Below are 16,129 nucleotides of genomic sequence, written 5' to 3'. Positions count from 1 at the left end.
TTCGGGAATCACACAAGTTGTTGAGCTACACTTGCACTAATTCTTACTAAATAAGAATTTTAAAGCCTTTTTTTTAAAAAACATTAAGACTCAACCTCTTGTCTGTGATGTTGTTTTTGAAGTAATTTGATGTGCTTGTGGTAATGGAAAAAATAAGCCTTAGTGCCACAATTGTACACCAAGCCATACTCTACAGACAGTTTATTATTTAGGTTAAATGTTTTTTTACTTTACAGTGCCTATTACTCAGAAATACATGGCTACAACGCAGTTTAGTAAGAATAGTTTTAGAATTCACGGATTGTGATCTTTATTTACAAGGAGTAGTCCTCTTACTTTTTTGGGGCCTGTAAAACTTGTATGTACTAGGGCTTCAAGCCTGATTTGTTCCTTAACCCTTTGAGTGCCAAGAGAATTAGACAAAATAGATGTGAAAATTGCCAAGCAAACATTTGTATTCATCATAATGACCTGTAATGTTTACCTTATCGGTCTTTTTTTTACAAAACATTTTTTATTTGAATATATAGAACAAATGTGAGTGGCGCAGATTTTTTTGCACATCTCAGAGATGTTGGCACGCAAAGGGTTAATGCTAATTTGGGGGCAGGATTTTAGATGGTCTTTCTGGTTTAGGTGTTTTGTAAGGTAGTGTTAGGAAATTCTGGACTTTCTATAGATCCATGTGTGGTATGGGTATAGAAAATAATGGGATGTTGCATTGCTCTTATATTAGTAGATATGGTCTTTTATTAACAAGTAACCACGTAGCATTGGTTGTTTTTGTATATTGACAGGATCACCTGAGGCCCAGTTAGTGAGGTTTGCAAATTACAAATGTTATTATTTCACCAAGAATGTTGCTGGCTAGCTTTATCTCTGTGTAATGTAAGAGGCAGTCTTGGCTGCACCACTGTAGCAAACATTACATTTCAAAGCAAATGCGGTCACATTTTGTAGCAAGTCTTTTCACTTAATAGCATTATATTTTTATGGTTGAAAACACAATAGCAGCAGGTACTTGAATTAAAATGAAAAAAGAATGTTTAGTTTTACGGTTAATTTACCAAGATAAAATATATCTATATCACACACATGCACACATACACACAGATGGACAAGTTCTCAATGGAGCTGCTCCTGGTGATAGTCGCCAACCACCGCTGTGTGCGCTTCAACAGAAGGGGGCGCGTACGAGATGCTTGCACGCCCCGTTCTGACGGAGCCTGCCGCCAGCTCCCCGCTGCTTCCCTGTGCTGCCCCGCACCCGACACTCATCCTGCCTGTCTCCCCTGAAGTGGAGAATGACTGGGAATCTACTCCCCGCTGCCGTGCTGACGAGGACCACGAATGCACAGGACGCTACTTCCGCCCTTCACCGCGTCTAATGGAGACGCGGTGAAGGGCGCGAGTAGCGTCTTGCACGTTTGTGGTGGTATTTAAGGTATGATGATGCACCTCTTGTAAAGTGGTGGCATGGAATGAACCATCAGGTTCATCTATGTACTGTATGTGCAAATCTGGCTCTGATTCTAGCCAGTGCCGCCTCAGCCACTGACCTCACTGCACCTCACTGGTGCAGTAGGAAGATGACTTTACACACACCTGATACTGGTTATCTTCCTCCTGCAGTTATGTTAGATAATGATCAAGGCGGTTAACTAATGGCCTTACGGCCAGAAGTAAACGGGCGCCTGATAGGGTGTTTTGTCAAGCTTCTCGTACTGGGGGGCGTCAACCCCTAAAGGATAGGTACAGATAAAGGAGAGTGGAGCGCTAAGAAAAGTGGATCAACTGGTTAATTGTAAAAAACAATATGTATAGTTTATTAAATAGATTGTATTAGAATAACAATTAATATATTATAAAAACATTTGTGACAGTTTTTCTACTTGTGTACTCAATTAAAATAATTATGGGTTGTATACTTAGTTGTGTGGAGTCCCTTATGGAGTCTCAATAGGAAATTCCTGGAGATATTGGATTCCTTTGGGCAGATCCTTCTTAAAGCTGGATGAGTAGTGGGTCCATAAACCTTGCTTTATTTGCTTTCTCAAAGCTGTCAGCCAGACAGCGAAACATGTCAAGGAGCACCTGTTGATTTTATTTTGTTGGGCTACTTTGATCGGTATTGGACACCCTACTTTTGGAGATTTACTCTACAAATAATATTCCTGGGCTACTAGCTGGAAAAGGTACCATCTTTATACAACCACTCTTGCGATTCCACCACCTACAAACTGCGGATTACAAGTACGTGCTATCATTGAGGACACCCCTATTCCAACAGGGGTTCATCCAGGTCCTCCAGCGTTACTCAAATCCAGCAAGGTTTATGGACCCACTACTCATCCACCTTTAAGAAGGATCTGCCCAAAGGAATCCAATATCTCTAGGAATTTCCTATTGAGACTCCATACGGGACTTCACACCACTAAGTATACAACCCATAATTTATTTTACTTGAGTACACAAGTAGATGAACTGTTTGTCACAAATGTTTTTATACCATATTAATTGTTAATCTAATACAATCTATTTAATAAACTATACATATTGTTTTTTACAATTAACCAGTTGATCCACTGTTCTTAGCGCTCCACCCTCTCGTCATATGTTAGATAATGATACAAACATTGGCATAAGGCTTGTACTGTTATACAAACAGGTCCAGTTTGTGCTATTGACCAATTACATTCACAACTTAGTTGCGTTAGGTCCTGATGAGGATTTCTGCTCACACCCATTTGGATGTTCTGCAACGTTTGGCCTAAAACAATAGGTAGCTTTATACTTACCTTGTTGTTTTATCGTCCGGAGTACACTGAATATTTATCTTTTTTTTTATAAATAATTTACTTCCATTCATTTGAGAATTTTGTTGTAGGATTAGCTCAATATCTATATGCCACAGTAATAAAAGAAAGTGTGAAGGAGACAGCTGAGGTTGTGACTTTGCTCTCAGAGGATCTCACTTATATGTGTCTTAAGACCAGACTAGATACAGCTGTTTTGTTGGAGACCCTAATATCCCATATCTGATACACGCGCATGTATTCCTGCCTTCAGTATTGCCTGTATATTAATTCTTATAACAAAGCCATTACAAATGAAGAGAGCAAGGTGCCCTCCCATGTAAATGCTTGCTACGGGTGCTTGGCTACTAAATGTAAGCATGTGCAGGTGCGCTAACACACAGAGCACGCAGGACGGTGTGACTTGTAACCAACTTCTTGTGCGATCTGCTTTGTTTCACTTTTTAAACCAACTCTTTGTACACTAATTTTCTTGTTATATACTACCTTGAGAAATGCATTCTCATTTTTGTCATTTGTTAATATACTGTGACGAAAGAAATTTGTTTATGTTGTATGTAAGCACTGCTTTTTGTTGGCATGTATTTCATAACCAGGAATTGGAAGGGGGTTTCTGTCTTCATCCTCCAGCATGTTTTATCCTCTGTTTCTCACATTATTCTTGGTCCTGTTTTGCTGTTCCTGTTTCTTTGGATTGCCGTTTTATGCAGAACAATGTCTTTTCATTCAACAGCAGTGATACTGCCCTCCAAGGGTCAGACAAAGTGGGTGTCTGGTGAATGTGTGGTCCAAGCAGAGCTGATAATAATGTATTATTGCTACAGTATGTCATGTTCATGCCCTCTTACAAAGCAATCTATACATCTGTTCATATGCTAATAAACTAAAACAGTTTCTTAGTTTAAGGAGCACACAGATCATTTACTGTCAGTTATTTCCAATTTTATTTTGCATATTGCATTATGGAATTTCCATCGGCAGGTTTATCATTTATTCTTATTGCAGGGAATATTAATTGATCGTGGATCACTGTTGTTGATTAGAAAAGGTGTGTTTTTCAATAGACTACTCCTGTCAGTGGTGTAACAGTAGGCTGTGCACTAGTAAGTAGTTCAGCATACCCTTTGCATTAAAGATGTTTTTTTTTCTAATGTCATTGGGTATCTGTTCTATTCACTTACATTCGAGTTGGCACTAGCGTTACATTCCGATGTTACCCTACTGGCAGCAGTACAATGATGCCCTGTGATGTAATACTGTAACATGAATGCATGAGTGCGCTGGCTGGGAATGCTATGGGCTGCTCTGCGCCGCTTGGTGAATTACTGTGCATGTGATGCATTGCTCCCCTGCACCCATGCCAGAGGCATTACCTCTACCAAACCTGCTGTACCACTGTCATTTGTTTCTGTTTTGTCAACCCGCTGACCATCCTTGGTGATAACCTAGTCACTGGGTAAGATGAAGTGTACTCCTTAGTCACTGCGTTTGGTGTTTTTCTTTCTTATTCTTCTTGAAAATAACTATTTCCTGTGGCACACACACACACACACACACACACACTAGATGAAGGGGTAGATATACTAAAGCTTTTAAAAATGAAAAGCGTTGGTGTTGCCCATAGCAACCAATCAGATTCTCACTATTTTCTCGGATGCAATGAAGTTGCTATGGGCAACAGCACCACTTTTCGTTTTTAGAAGTGTTAGTAGTTATTCTAATTCTTTCTATAGGCAAAAGCTTTTAACAGAGGAATTTGAATAATGTACATGCTTGGAGGATAAAGGTCTACCTTGTTTACCCTTGTGGAACATAGCTGCCCTTAGACAAGCCTTAATGTTTTAGCTATTTCAGAACTACAAGTCTAGTGTTTATTTTATCACCCTGCAGCTTTCAAAATCCGTGCAATACCTCTATCCTGTGGTGTCACGGTCTGCTTTCATTCTTCTAGTACAGTCTGGTCTGTATTGAGGTATTGATAAGACCGCTAGAAACACCAGAGCAGAGAGCGACACCCCAGGCAGGAATGAGGAACTGCAAGGTTTTTAAAAGGTGCAAGGTTCTAGAAGGAACACTACAATCCCCATTATGCACTGCTGCTTGTTTGCAGTGCATGCTTGATATGATTCCAGGCAGTATTTTTGCATCATACCTGACACATGAGCTGTGTGATAGGTGTATTGTACTGTGTTGTTTTTTTTCTTTATATTTTCATAATATTTTCATAATCTTTGTGTCTCAGGCATAGAGAAGAAACCCTCAAAGTATACTATGGATGCTGGGCTGCCAATTCAACAGCCCAAGAATTTGTTGTAAATGTATAAGTCAACATTGAAACACAGGGCTTAGGGGATATTCAGTCCAGTAAACATCCCGACAGTTGAAAGCCGGGCTTTTTTCGGTTCTTTAAACCGCAACTCAACTGTTGGTATTCAAAGTACCGACAGTCCAGTGTGGGGAAATTCCGAGGATTACCGAAAACGCCTGCGAATTGGCGAAAATGAGCATGAATTTGACAATCGGCGATTGTTTCCAACAAAGCAGACCCAATTTGTCGGAAACTGCCTTCCATGCTGTTGGAAATGGCAGCAATGAATAGGCAACAGCCGCTAGTTCCGCTGGCAGAAATAGCTGCCAGGACTGCATACCGCCCTTAGTGTGAGAATACATTGTAGCACTTCTTACACAGATTCAGACTCATTTGCGCACAGGTATGTCTGCATAATCTAGTTTAGTCACTTCCATTTGTTCTATATGTGCACTACATTGCAGACTTATGTGGAACAATCTGCCATTGCTTTGCTGGAGTGTTCTGACATTGAGAGGAATGTCTAGCTGTCAGGTTTTGATCAGGAAGATCATGGTACCAAGTTGACAGCTCAATTTTCCACTATCCTTTATATTTTGCAATAAGTAATACGACCGTCACAGTTACAGTATGTGTTAGAGGCTATGCAGGATGCCATTACTGTTGCACCATAACTTTCTTGTTAAAACCTAAAATAGCTGACCCGTTAAATAAGAATATATGTAGAATTAGTGTAAAGGCATTCCGGGCATTCAGCTCCTACTTACTGGGTAGGGATCAGAAGATCCCCTGTCTGGATGGCTTTGCCCTTTAGAGGCAATAGGCTATTGAAGAATTTCAGGCAACGAGCTATGTAGTTCAGTAAGTCAGATATATCTGATTATCTCCTGCTTTATAACCTTCATAAAGAGTTGTCATCCTTAACTCTGCCTAAACCTGAGTACACAAAAGCCAATGTGTGTACCCGGCATCGGCAAGTGCCTACATTTGCTGGTGCATACACACTAGCTGTAGCAAGCAAATGTGTATTGCCCTCGTTAACAAAGACCTCCCTCATCTGATCTGTTCATACGGGGGGGGGGGGGGTCGTTAACAATATCATTAATAATGTTGAGTGTACACACTAGATGAGTTATCGCTCAGTAGAACCCTCCAGGGCAATACATTTTACTATGTCATCTATGGGGCTTTAGACCCCCATAGTTTTTTATAGTTTGACCTTATTCTTTATCGGCTGTGCATTGGTTAATGTTAAAGCAATGAACCCTTATTTTTCTAGTTTTAGTAAGAGGACCACACGCACGCGTTTTATTGGTCACTGAAACTAATTTCTCAGTACTACCCAAAGTAAAATTATTTTATATTAGCCACTCACAAGAATCAGGGCCCGAATTCACCGGCGTCGCCCACCCGGCATAATGCCGGGGGACGCCGGTGTAAAAGGGAACAACTGTCGGGGCGCATCCGGGTCCAAATTCCCTGGTGCGTCCCGGCAGTTTTGGTGTAAAAGTGGTATAACTGTCACAATGGTGATGCATTGTAAATAGCAGGTGGATGTTTTGCCACATAACTCCAAAATTAAGCAACCAATTAGAATGCCAATATATTTCTGCAAATCTATGTTAATTTGGTATTGTATCCTCCTCGGACATCTGCATCAGAAATAAGTCACTCATAAAAGTCATCCTCCTGCTATACAAAGAGTTCCCACTGCAGACAGTCACATAAATTCAAAATTCCGTCCTGTATACTCCTGGGCAATGTGCAGCTAATTCTCTATTAGGACCCAACCATGAACCTTGGGAATAATTGGCTTGCAAAGTTAAAGGAGAAGCACACAATTAGTAAAAGTTCAACTTCTTTTTACTGAAATATCAATTCGCATACATTGACGTTTAAACTGCAAGTTTGCCAGAATCAGCGTAGTATTAGGGAGCGGGGCATCAAAACAGCCTGGCCTGACAAAGTCAGAATGTTATGGCCATGTACAGTATATGAATATACTTTATTTTCTTTTTTTACTTTTCTTTTTTCTTTTTTTTTTTTCCTGGAGAAAGAGGCTTTTTAGTTATTTGTGAAATGTTCCAAAAGGGTAAAATAAAACTGCAACAAGAAAAGCTTTTGCTCATAAGAAAGACTTTTTTGCATTCCGGAAGGATCTGGAATTGATTGTGTTTATCAGAACATGAGTTCATCTCATTGTGCCATATACATAGACTGACCATATACTGTAGTTCAACTAAATATTATATGCAGAATTTCTGCTATGTAATAATAATACATATACAGTGAGGAATTTGTCAGCTCCAAACTTGCACCAAACCATTTAATGTATATTAGAAGAGTTATTTACTGTTATTACTGAATTTTGTGAGCGTAGGCTAATTAGATGAGATTACGGTTTGTAAAGAATAAAAATGCATGTTGTTTCTTCTGTATATTCTTAAGGGTTGATTAAATGAAGTGTGAGGTCCTGTAGGAGCCTTATGCAGTGAATATCTGGGGGGATGATATGGTACAAAATCATCACTAGGTGCAAGCACAATAGCTGGAAATGTACACAGGAGCAGGGCCTCACACCGACATTAACCACCCCTCTTTCCAGACTTACAAAGGTGTAACACTCTGACACTGATGCCTGCAGATCCTGTCTGTGAAATGTGGCTGTTAGGCTATCTTCTATGGTTCCATAGCACCGAAACACACAACCTTTACAGATTTGTGCATGGAAAGGGTTTCTTGCGGTATGTGTATGTGTATATATATATATATATATATATATATATATATATATATATATATATATATATATATAATATCCACGCTGCAACCAAGCAGCTGCAGCAGCACACGGGCAGAAGAAGAAGGACACGAAGAGCAGGAACTACTGCAACGTTTCGATTTTCATAATCGTCATCATGCCTGATGACGATTATTAAAATCGAAACGTTGCAGTAGTTCCTGCTCTTCGTGTCCTTCTTCTTCTGCCCGTGTGCTGCTGCAGCTGCTTGGTTGCAGCGTGGATATCGTATGTTATTGCCTTCACAGTGAGGTTACAGCTGGCACCGGGACCTTTACAGCATTTTATGGGTTGTGCCTGACCGCAGTGGCGGAACTAGGGAGCCATGGGCCCAGGTGCAAAAAATGCTCTGGGCCCCCCGCACAATCATTATTCAATATTGGGGGGGGGGGGGGCGTAAAAATATCAGATGGGCCACAGAAAAATAGTTATATTTATAAATATAAAACCATTCCCTGTACATTTCTGTGAAAAAAGTATATATACCGTATATGAACCAGGGCCTATGGACACTGGCTGCATCATATATATATATATATATATATATATATATATATATATATATATATATATATATATATATATATATATATACATATATATATTTATTTTTTATTTTTTTCCTCACAGAAATGTACAAGGAATGGATGTATTTATTAATATAATATATAACTACTTTTCTGTGCCCCATCTGATGTTTTTAAGGCGGACGCCCAAGCCCCCCCCCCATTTTGAAAATGATTGTGCGGTGCAGTGCGGCCCCAGCCCCCGTTTTTATGTGCGCTTAGTAGTGCGGCCCGCAGCCCCCCTTAAGTGTACTTACCTCTGCTGTCTGGTACTCCAGGGAGTCGCTCCTCCGCGCCGCCTGCCTGCTCAGCCTTGAAGCAGAATCTTTTCCTATCTACTCGGCGTCTCAGAGCAGCAACAGGCAGCCTTGCGATTGGCTGCTTGTTGCTAGACTACCAAAGTATACCTGTCCCGGGCCGGAATGGATGAAGAGTCAGACCCAGGCAGGGTATGTCCCGGCGTCCGACTCCAATGCCACACGCTGCAAGTCGCTTTGTAGTACTAGTACCAGTCCTGAGCCGCCACTGACGAAACCTGTCCTGCGCTGCCTGCGTACCCTTCTTCCGCCACACGGCGCACATCACGGCGCACAAGTCATACTTGCCTACTTTTAAAAACTAGTTTCAGGGACATTCCGGGTGCAAGTGTGCCGTGCTGCTGGGGGGGGGGGGGGGGGGGGGGTGAGACATCATGCTCCCTGCCAGGGGTGTGTTCTGCAATGGTAGACTTCACAACTTTTGTGTGCTTGAAATTGCAAGAGGGGGCAGAGAGCTACAAGCCATGTGGGTGTGGCCTGGGAGAGGGCATGGACTAGTATAGTGACCCCTATTTCTGGCATTCCATTTCCTAGCAGCTGGGCAGCCCCTGGCTCCCTGACTGCACTCCCTCTGTCCCTGCACCGTATACAAAGCACCATATTACATTATACACAGACCCCGATATTACATTATACACACAGACCACCCCATATTACGTGACACACAGACTACCCCATATTACATGATACACAGACCACCCCATATTACATGACACACAGCCCCCATACTACATGACACACAGACCAACCCATATTACATGACACACAGCCCCCATACTACATGACACACAGACCACCCCATATTACATGATACACAGCCCTCCCATACTATAAGATACACAGGCCACCCCATATTACATGATACACAGCCCCCATACTACATGACACATAGACCAACCCATATTACATGACACACAGACCACCCCATATTACATGATACACAGCCCCCCTACTATAAGATACACAGACCACCCTATATTACATGATACACAGCCCCCCATACTACATGACACACAGACCACCCCATATTACATGATACACACAGAGACCACCCCATATTAAATGATACACAACCCCCATACTACATGACACACAGACCACCCCATATTACATGATACACAGCCCCCATACTACATGACACACAGACCACCCCATATTACATGATACACAGCCCCATACTATATGATACACAGACCACCCCATATTACATGATACACAGCCCCCCATATTACATGATACACACACACAGACCACCCCATACTACATGATACACAGCCCCCATACTACATGACACACAGACCACCCCATATTACATGATAAACAGCCCCCATACTATATGATACACAGACAACCCCATATTACATTCTAAACAGAACACCCCCCCCACCCCACCCCACACACAAACACACACACACAAGTAAAGTACAAGTCACATTCCCCTCCTCATATTACTGCCCCAGTACACCACAGCACTAACCTTTTCCCTATTCCTGGGAGGTGCAGGGAGGACTCTGAGGCAGTTGGCAGTGTGGTGGATGGGCGGAGACAGCATCAGAGCAGCCGGTGACAGGAGCAGGAGACATAGGCGAATCTAGGGGGTGGTCCGGGGGTGCACAGGACCACCCATTAGCCCATTTTGTAGATGAGGAATGGGGCTTTCCAACGAGCCCAGCCCCGTGTCTCTAGCCCAATGGGAACCAGAGATACTGCCAGGCAAAGCTGGAACATTTTCCCTATAGGATAACATGGGACCCATCACCCAGTTCAACGGCTGCCAGTTCCCCCTTCGGCATCACTGAAGCTCGAGGTTGATCTCAGTCGACCCCAAATTGCTGGGCCTTCAATCTGATACCAGGCTGGATCCATATGGGTTAATTGGTTCCAGGGAAATTGAGGTTAAACTGTTTTTTTTTTTTTCATTTCTTAAATGTAATTTCATGACTGTTTATGTTCTTTGAGGGCAGATTTCTCTGGAACCAAACAGCCCAGTTTCACGGGATGAAAATCATTCAAAGCCAACTCAAAAGTTCTTCAATATGATACTGGTCTCATGTAAATGGGTCAGTTGGTTCCGAAGATATAGCTGGTTGGTTAAAGGGGGGTAGGGAGAGGGAAGTGGTTGTCTCTCCCCCTCACACCAGAAAATGCAGGGACTAGGCTGGTGTATAAGGGGTCAGCCTGGGAATGTCCCTGCATGATCCTGGGACCATATTCCCGGGTAAATCTCTGCATTTTCTGTTGTAAAAGGGGTGACCTGCAGTGCTCTGAATACAGCCGGGCAGCCCCCTGCTCTCTGCCCAGCTGTCAATGACTGTCACCCCTGCAGCTGCCGCTCCAATTCTTCTCCCCACTTTTACCTCAGCCCGCCCCCCCCCCCTTTAATCATGTGGTGTTGGCGCCCGGCTTGCTCCCCCGACGTCATGCACAACAACAGCGTGCACAATATTTCAAATGTCCACTCGGCTAGAGGGGACACCAGTAGGGGAGTGGGAGCGTGAGCTGCGCTGCGCTCTGCTCCTCTCCCCATAGAAGCAGCTGCACCGCTCTCCATCTCTCCCTGCAGCAGCAGTGAAGGCTCATATAAAAATTTACAGCAAGTGGCACTTTTGAGGGCATTGCTTAAGGGACGCTACAAGTGGCGATATGTTGGGGCATTACACATAATGGGCTTTATTCTAGTTCACTCTTAGAGGCAAATTCCTTCTCAAATGGACAAAACCATGTGCACTGCAGGTGGGGCAGATATAACATGTGCAGAGAGAGTAAGATTTGGGTGGAGTTTTTCTTCAAAGTGAGATCTATATTGCAGTGTAAAAATAAAGCAGTCAGTATTTACCCTGCACAGCAGCAAAATAACTCACCCAAATCTAATTATATCTGCACCTGTTACATCTGCCCCCCCTGCAGTGCACATGGTTTTGTCCATCTGAGAAGGAATTTGCCTCTAAGAGTGAACTAGAATAAGGCCCAATGTGTGGTTTAATGTGTAAGGGGCATTATGTGTGCAGCATAATGTGTAAGGGGCATTATGTGTGCAGCACCATGTGTAAGGGACATTATGTATGCAGTATCATGTGTAATGGGTACTATGGTGCGCGGCATCATGTGTAATGGGTACTATGGTGTGCGGCATCATGCGTAATGGGTACTATGGTGTGCGGCATCATGTGTAATGGGTACTTTGGTGTGGGGCATCATGTGTAATGGGTACTATGGTGCAATCAAGCAAGAACCCCCTAGCAATGAGCACGTAGGTAAGCAGCATTTATGGGGCAAATATGTAATGGGCATTACGGTTTGTTATATAGTATGTAATGGGCATCATGATGTGTGGCACAATGTGTAATGGGCATTATGGTGTGTGGCCTTATGTGTAATTGGCATTACGGCGTGTTCCTTTATGTGTAATGGGTATTACGGAGTTTGCTAAAATGTGTAATGGGCATTACTGTGCATGGTGTAAAGTGTAATACCACACCCCTATTTGTGATGACACGCCCCCTTCCCATGAGGCCACGCCCCTTTTTTTGCAGCGCGGCTACGCCGCGCAAAGGTCCCCATGCTGTGAAGGCTAGGTCTGGGACCACCCATTACCATAATTCTAGATTCGCCTATGGCAGGAGAGCAGGGCTGATACACGGAGCCCACTGTGTTCGTGTGGTGGGCGGGGCCAGCATCAGGGAAGCCCTGGCTGACGTCTCTCCTGCTCCTCCCGCTGCACGGACTGCCTTAGTGCACACAGCATGTGGCGCGTGCAGAGTCGACTCGAGACCCTCCTCTCCGGGCGTGCGCATGCGCAGTAAAGATGTTAATAGAAGCCCACAAAAAAATCTGGAGGTGCGGACAGGTTTGCGGGGGGAGCGGGAGGCTCATGCAATAAGCGGGAGCCTTAGGCAAGTGTGGCACAAGTTCAATCTGTCATGCCGGGCAGACGGTGGCATCGGGCCCCTTTAACCTCTTGGGCCCCGGTGCACTGCACCGTCTGCACCGGCGGTAGTTCCGCCCCTGCCTGACCGAGTGCTATCTATATATATATATATATATATATATATATATATATATATATATATATATATATACACACGCGCGCGCACACATATTAAATAAGTAGGAAGTAGGATAGTTTGATTTGAGTCAAGTACTTGGTATAATACTTTAAAAGCTCCTCACTTTGTTCATGTTTTTCAGCAGCAATAAACTAGGCACCTTTTTGTGTCATTTCTCTTAAAGTGTGAGCTTAATACTGTGTTGTAGTTGTAGAAATGTACATGGCCACCATTGATTTAGTTTAGTTCATACTCCCATTCAGCCCCCTGAAATAACTGGCATCTGGGTGAGTTGTGCCTTGAATGATTACAATGAATAAGACAAGAAAATGACAATGATTGTGTCACTACTGTCAGTAATATGCTGTTCAAGATCTACCCTTCCCAAGACTTATAAAGTATGTCCTCAGTCAATGGAAACTTAGTTATATTTGTTGATGTTGGTCCCTCATAACTGTACAGGCTTGAGAAGACCTTCATTTTGCTTTCACTGCCATGTCCTTAATAGACAGCATTTAAGTAACACAGAAAGTACAGACTTCGGTTTAGTCAACATTACAGCAGGCCTCAAATTGGCCAGTCCTAACTTAAACCAAATTAAATAGGAAATGCTAGATTAGAAATCATTATGACTATTATGGCTTTGTTTTTATTTTCCTTTGCCCAAACCTACGAGCACCAGGATCATTTTCCAGTTTTGCCACATTTATGAGTAGTCAGATTGCATGGATCTGGCCAGCAGGTGACATCGCCCCCGAGCCTAGAAGTGCAGGTGACATCGCCCTGGAGCCTAGTAGTGCAGGTGACATCGCCCTGGAGCCTAGTAGTGCAGGTGACATCGCCCTGGAGCCTAGTAGTGCAGGTGACATCGCCCTGGAGCCTAGTAGTGCACCCCCACACACAGGGATGTAGCTTCCATTGTGCGACCAGCAATGCCATCTGCAATCTTTAATCCTATGAATTTTGAGCCATTTCCATCTGTTGATACAACACGCTCGTTTTAGTCATGTACTGTATGCATAATAAATATTTATATATGCTTGGCCAATATTAAGCCATGTAAAATAAGATAACTTTTAACAATTTAAACTAAATTGTATATGAATTAACATGAACAATAAGCTTAAAGAAGTTCATACGTCTTCACGGTGTTGAAACTAGTTTCATATTGCAAACAATTGTTGGCGGGTGGGGGATTTACTAAGATGGGAATTCTATTTCACATGGGATGTTGCTATGGGGAACCAATTAGAATCTACTTATTTAGCACCTTCTAGAAAATAATAGAATGTATTCCCATGTGAAATATAACTCCCATCTTAGTAAATTTGGGAATCTAGTCATCCTTAACACCTTGCAAAGGTCATTACTGATGTAGCATATTTGCAGCTGTCAGTTAATCATCTGCAAAAACCATATTCTTTAGGATCTGTTATTTCCAAACCTCTACACAAAATATGAAGACAAAAGTGGTGAATGCCAACATCTTGCCATGCACTGCCGGATCAGGTTTTCCGGGCATTCATGTTTCCAATTTATCTTTCCCCACACATGACGTGCCAGTTATTTATCACCTATATTTACCATCTGGACATTTCTCTTCACTGAGTGTAGACTAGCTGTGCTAGGATTTCTGTCACAAGCATTCAATGGAGCATGAATGGAATGACGGCAAAAGGTATACAACGTCTATTGTGTGTAGTACTGGTAATGTAGTTCACTAAGCCCCTGTCATCTGTGTGGAATGCTATGGAGTTGTGTATTGTAGAAGGCCTCTGTTTAGACCCTTTCTAGCAAATATCCATTCAGTAGTTTATCACCAGCATAATTTCTATTGTATAGTACATACTACCTATTGTCCATATTGTAAAAGCCACTGCTCCCAAACTGCTTAAAGTAACCCGCGGTAGTCCTTCTGGCACACTGGAGAAGATGTACCATGGCATGATCTGTTACGGAGCTTTCTCTTTGACAGAGACAAATCATTAGGGGCCTACATACTGTATGGGGCGATTTGCTGAGCAGTGTGAGCTATGCCAGAACACTCAGCACACAGTGATGTGTCAGCGCTGTGTGCTGAGCAGTCTGTCAGGGCCAGTGTAATCTGCACTAGCCCTGCCCTGTGATTTAACTGGATTTATCCAGCATGCTTGACCATAATAGCCGGGCAATAGCGATGTACATCATTATGGCCCCTACACAGTGATGTAGGGGCATTTTCTAAGCAATAAAGTTAGATCGCTTAGAAAATGCCCTGAATTCACCCAGTATGTTGGCCCCATTAGACTTTCGTATTCTGTACATTGTTTTAATTAAAAATATATATTCTCATACAGGAGTATCACGTAATCCCATTTTCAGTTTGTCTCTTGGTGACTAAGCTTTCCGGTATATCGTGGCTCAGTACATTTTCACCAGTGTGCCTGTGCTTCAGTCTGATATTTAGGCTTTGATGTTCTGCTGTTTGGAAGAAAATGCCATACTCATTTTTTCTCTTTTTCTTTATAGGTTCTTTAACAGGTAGCCCACACCTCTCAGAGCTATCTATCAACTCTCAAGGAGGAACAACTTTACTAAACTCTTCTCTATCGCCAAATTTAAGTCCCGACGGAAAGCCTTCTTCTCCACTGATTAGTCCATTGTTGAATGAGCCAATCTGCATCAGAACTGATGATGAGGAAGAGAGTCGTAAAAAGGTACAGTTCTGTTTGGTTGTGTTATAACTTACGTAATACCCACACATGCATTGAAAAATGCATTCTTATAGACTATGATGTAAATATAATACATTAGGTAATCTGAAGATGCATAGAAAAGAGGCTGATTGGATTTTGATCATTAATATTGCCCCCACACAGTTACACACTTGTTTTTACTATTAGCCAATCAAAACCTGGTTTCTCAAGATTCATTAGTAAAGTGGTTTTGGTACTTGTTTCCTAGCACGGTGCCCACGATTTTCAATCGTATGGCATCTTATGCATTGTATCGCATCGCATGCCATATAGCCGCATGTGATGCAATTTTGGCCCCACTATACGATTTTTAATTGTATAAGCACCCTAATGGGTGCTTACAATGTTAAATTCACCCTCACGCCACACCCACTATGCACACCAACCCGAAGCATGGCGAGCGGCGGCAGTACGCATCCTCCGACCTTTTCATACCCCCACTATCCACGTCGGCGTGGAGTTGTTTTTAGATAGTGTGGCGAGCCACCGAGCCCGAAGTGTGGTGAGTGGACGCGTATTACTTTACATGTATTCCGCGTCC

At 42.7% G+C, this 16,129-nt stretch overlaps 1 protein-coding gene across 4 annotated transcripts in view; it reads left to right on the top strand.

Annotated features, from left to right (window-relative positions):
* FARP1 (FERM, ARH/RhoGEF and pleckstrin domain protein 1) overlaps positions 1-16,129 on the top strand; it is a 176,907-nt gene that overhangs the window by 129,181 nt on the left and 31,597 nt on the right. For all 4 annotated transcript variants that reach the window (XM_083168766.1, XM_083168765.1, XM_083168764.1 and 1 more), the window contains exon 14: positions 15,362-15,549. In XM_083168766.1, the coding sequence (XP_083024892.1) occupies positions 15,362-15,549 (188 nt within the window). The remainder of the gene's footprint in view (positions 1-15,361; positions 15,550-16,129) is intronic.

The sequence above is a fragment of the Crinia signifera genome, chromosome 2, assembly GCF_055691185.1.
Source record: "Crinia signifera chromosome 2, ASM5569118v1, whole genome shotgun sequence".
NCBI lineage: Eukaryota > Metazoa > Chordata > Amphibia > Anura > Myobatrachidae > Crinia > Crinia signifera.
Note: the sequence above shows the minus strand (reverse complement) of the source record. Positions and strands in the feature narration are given on the sequence as shown.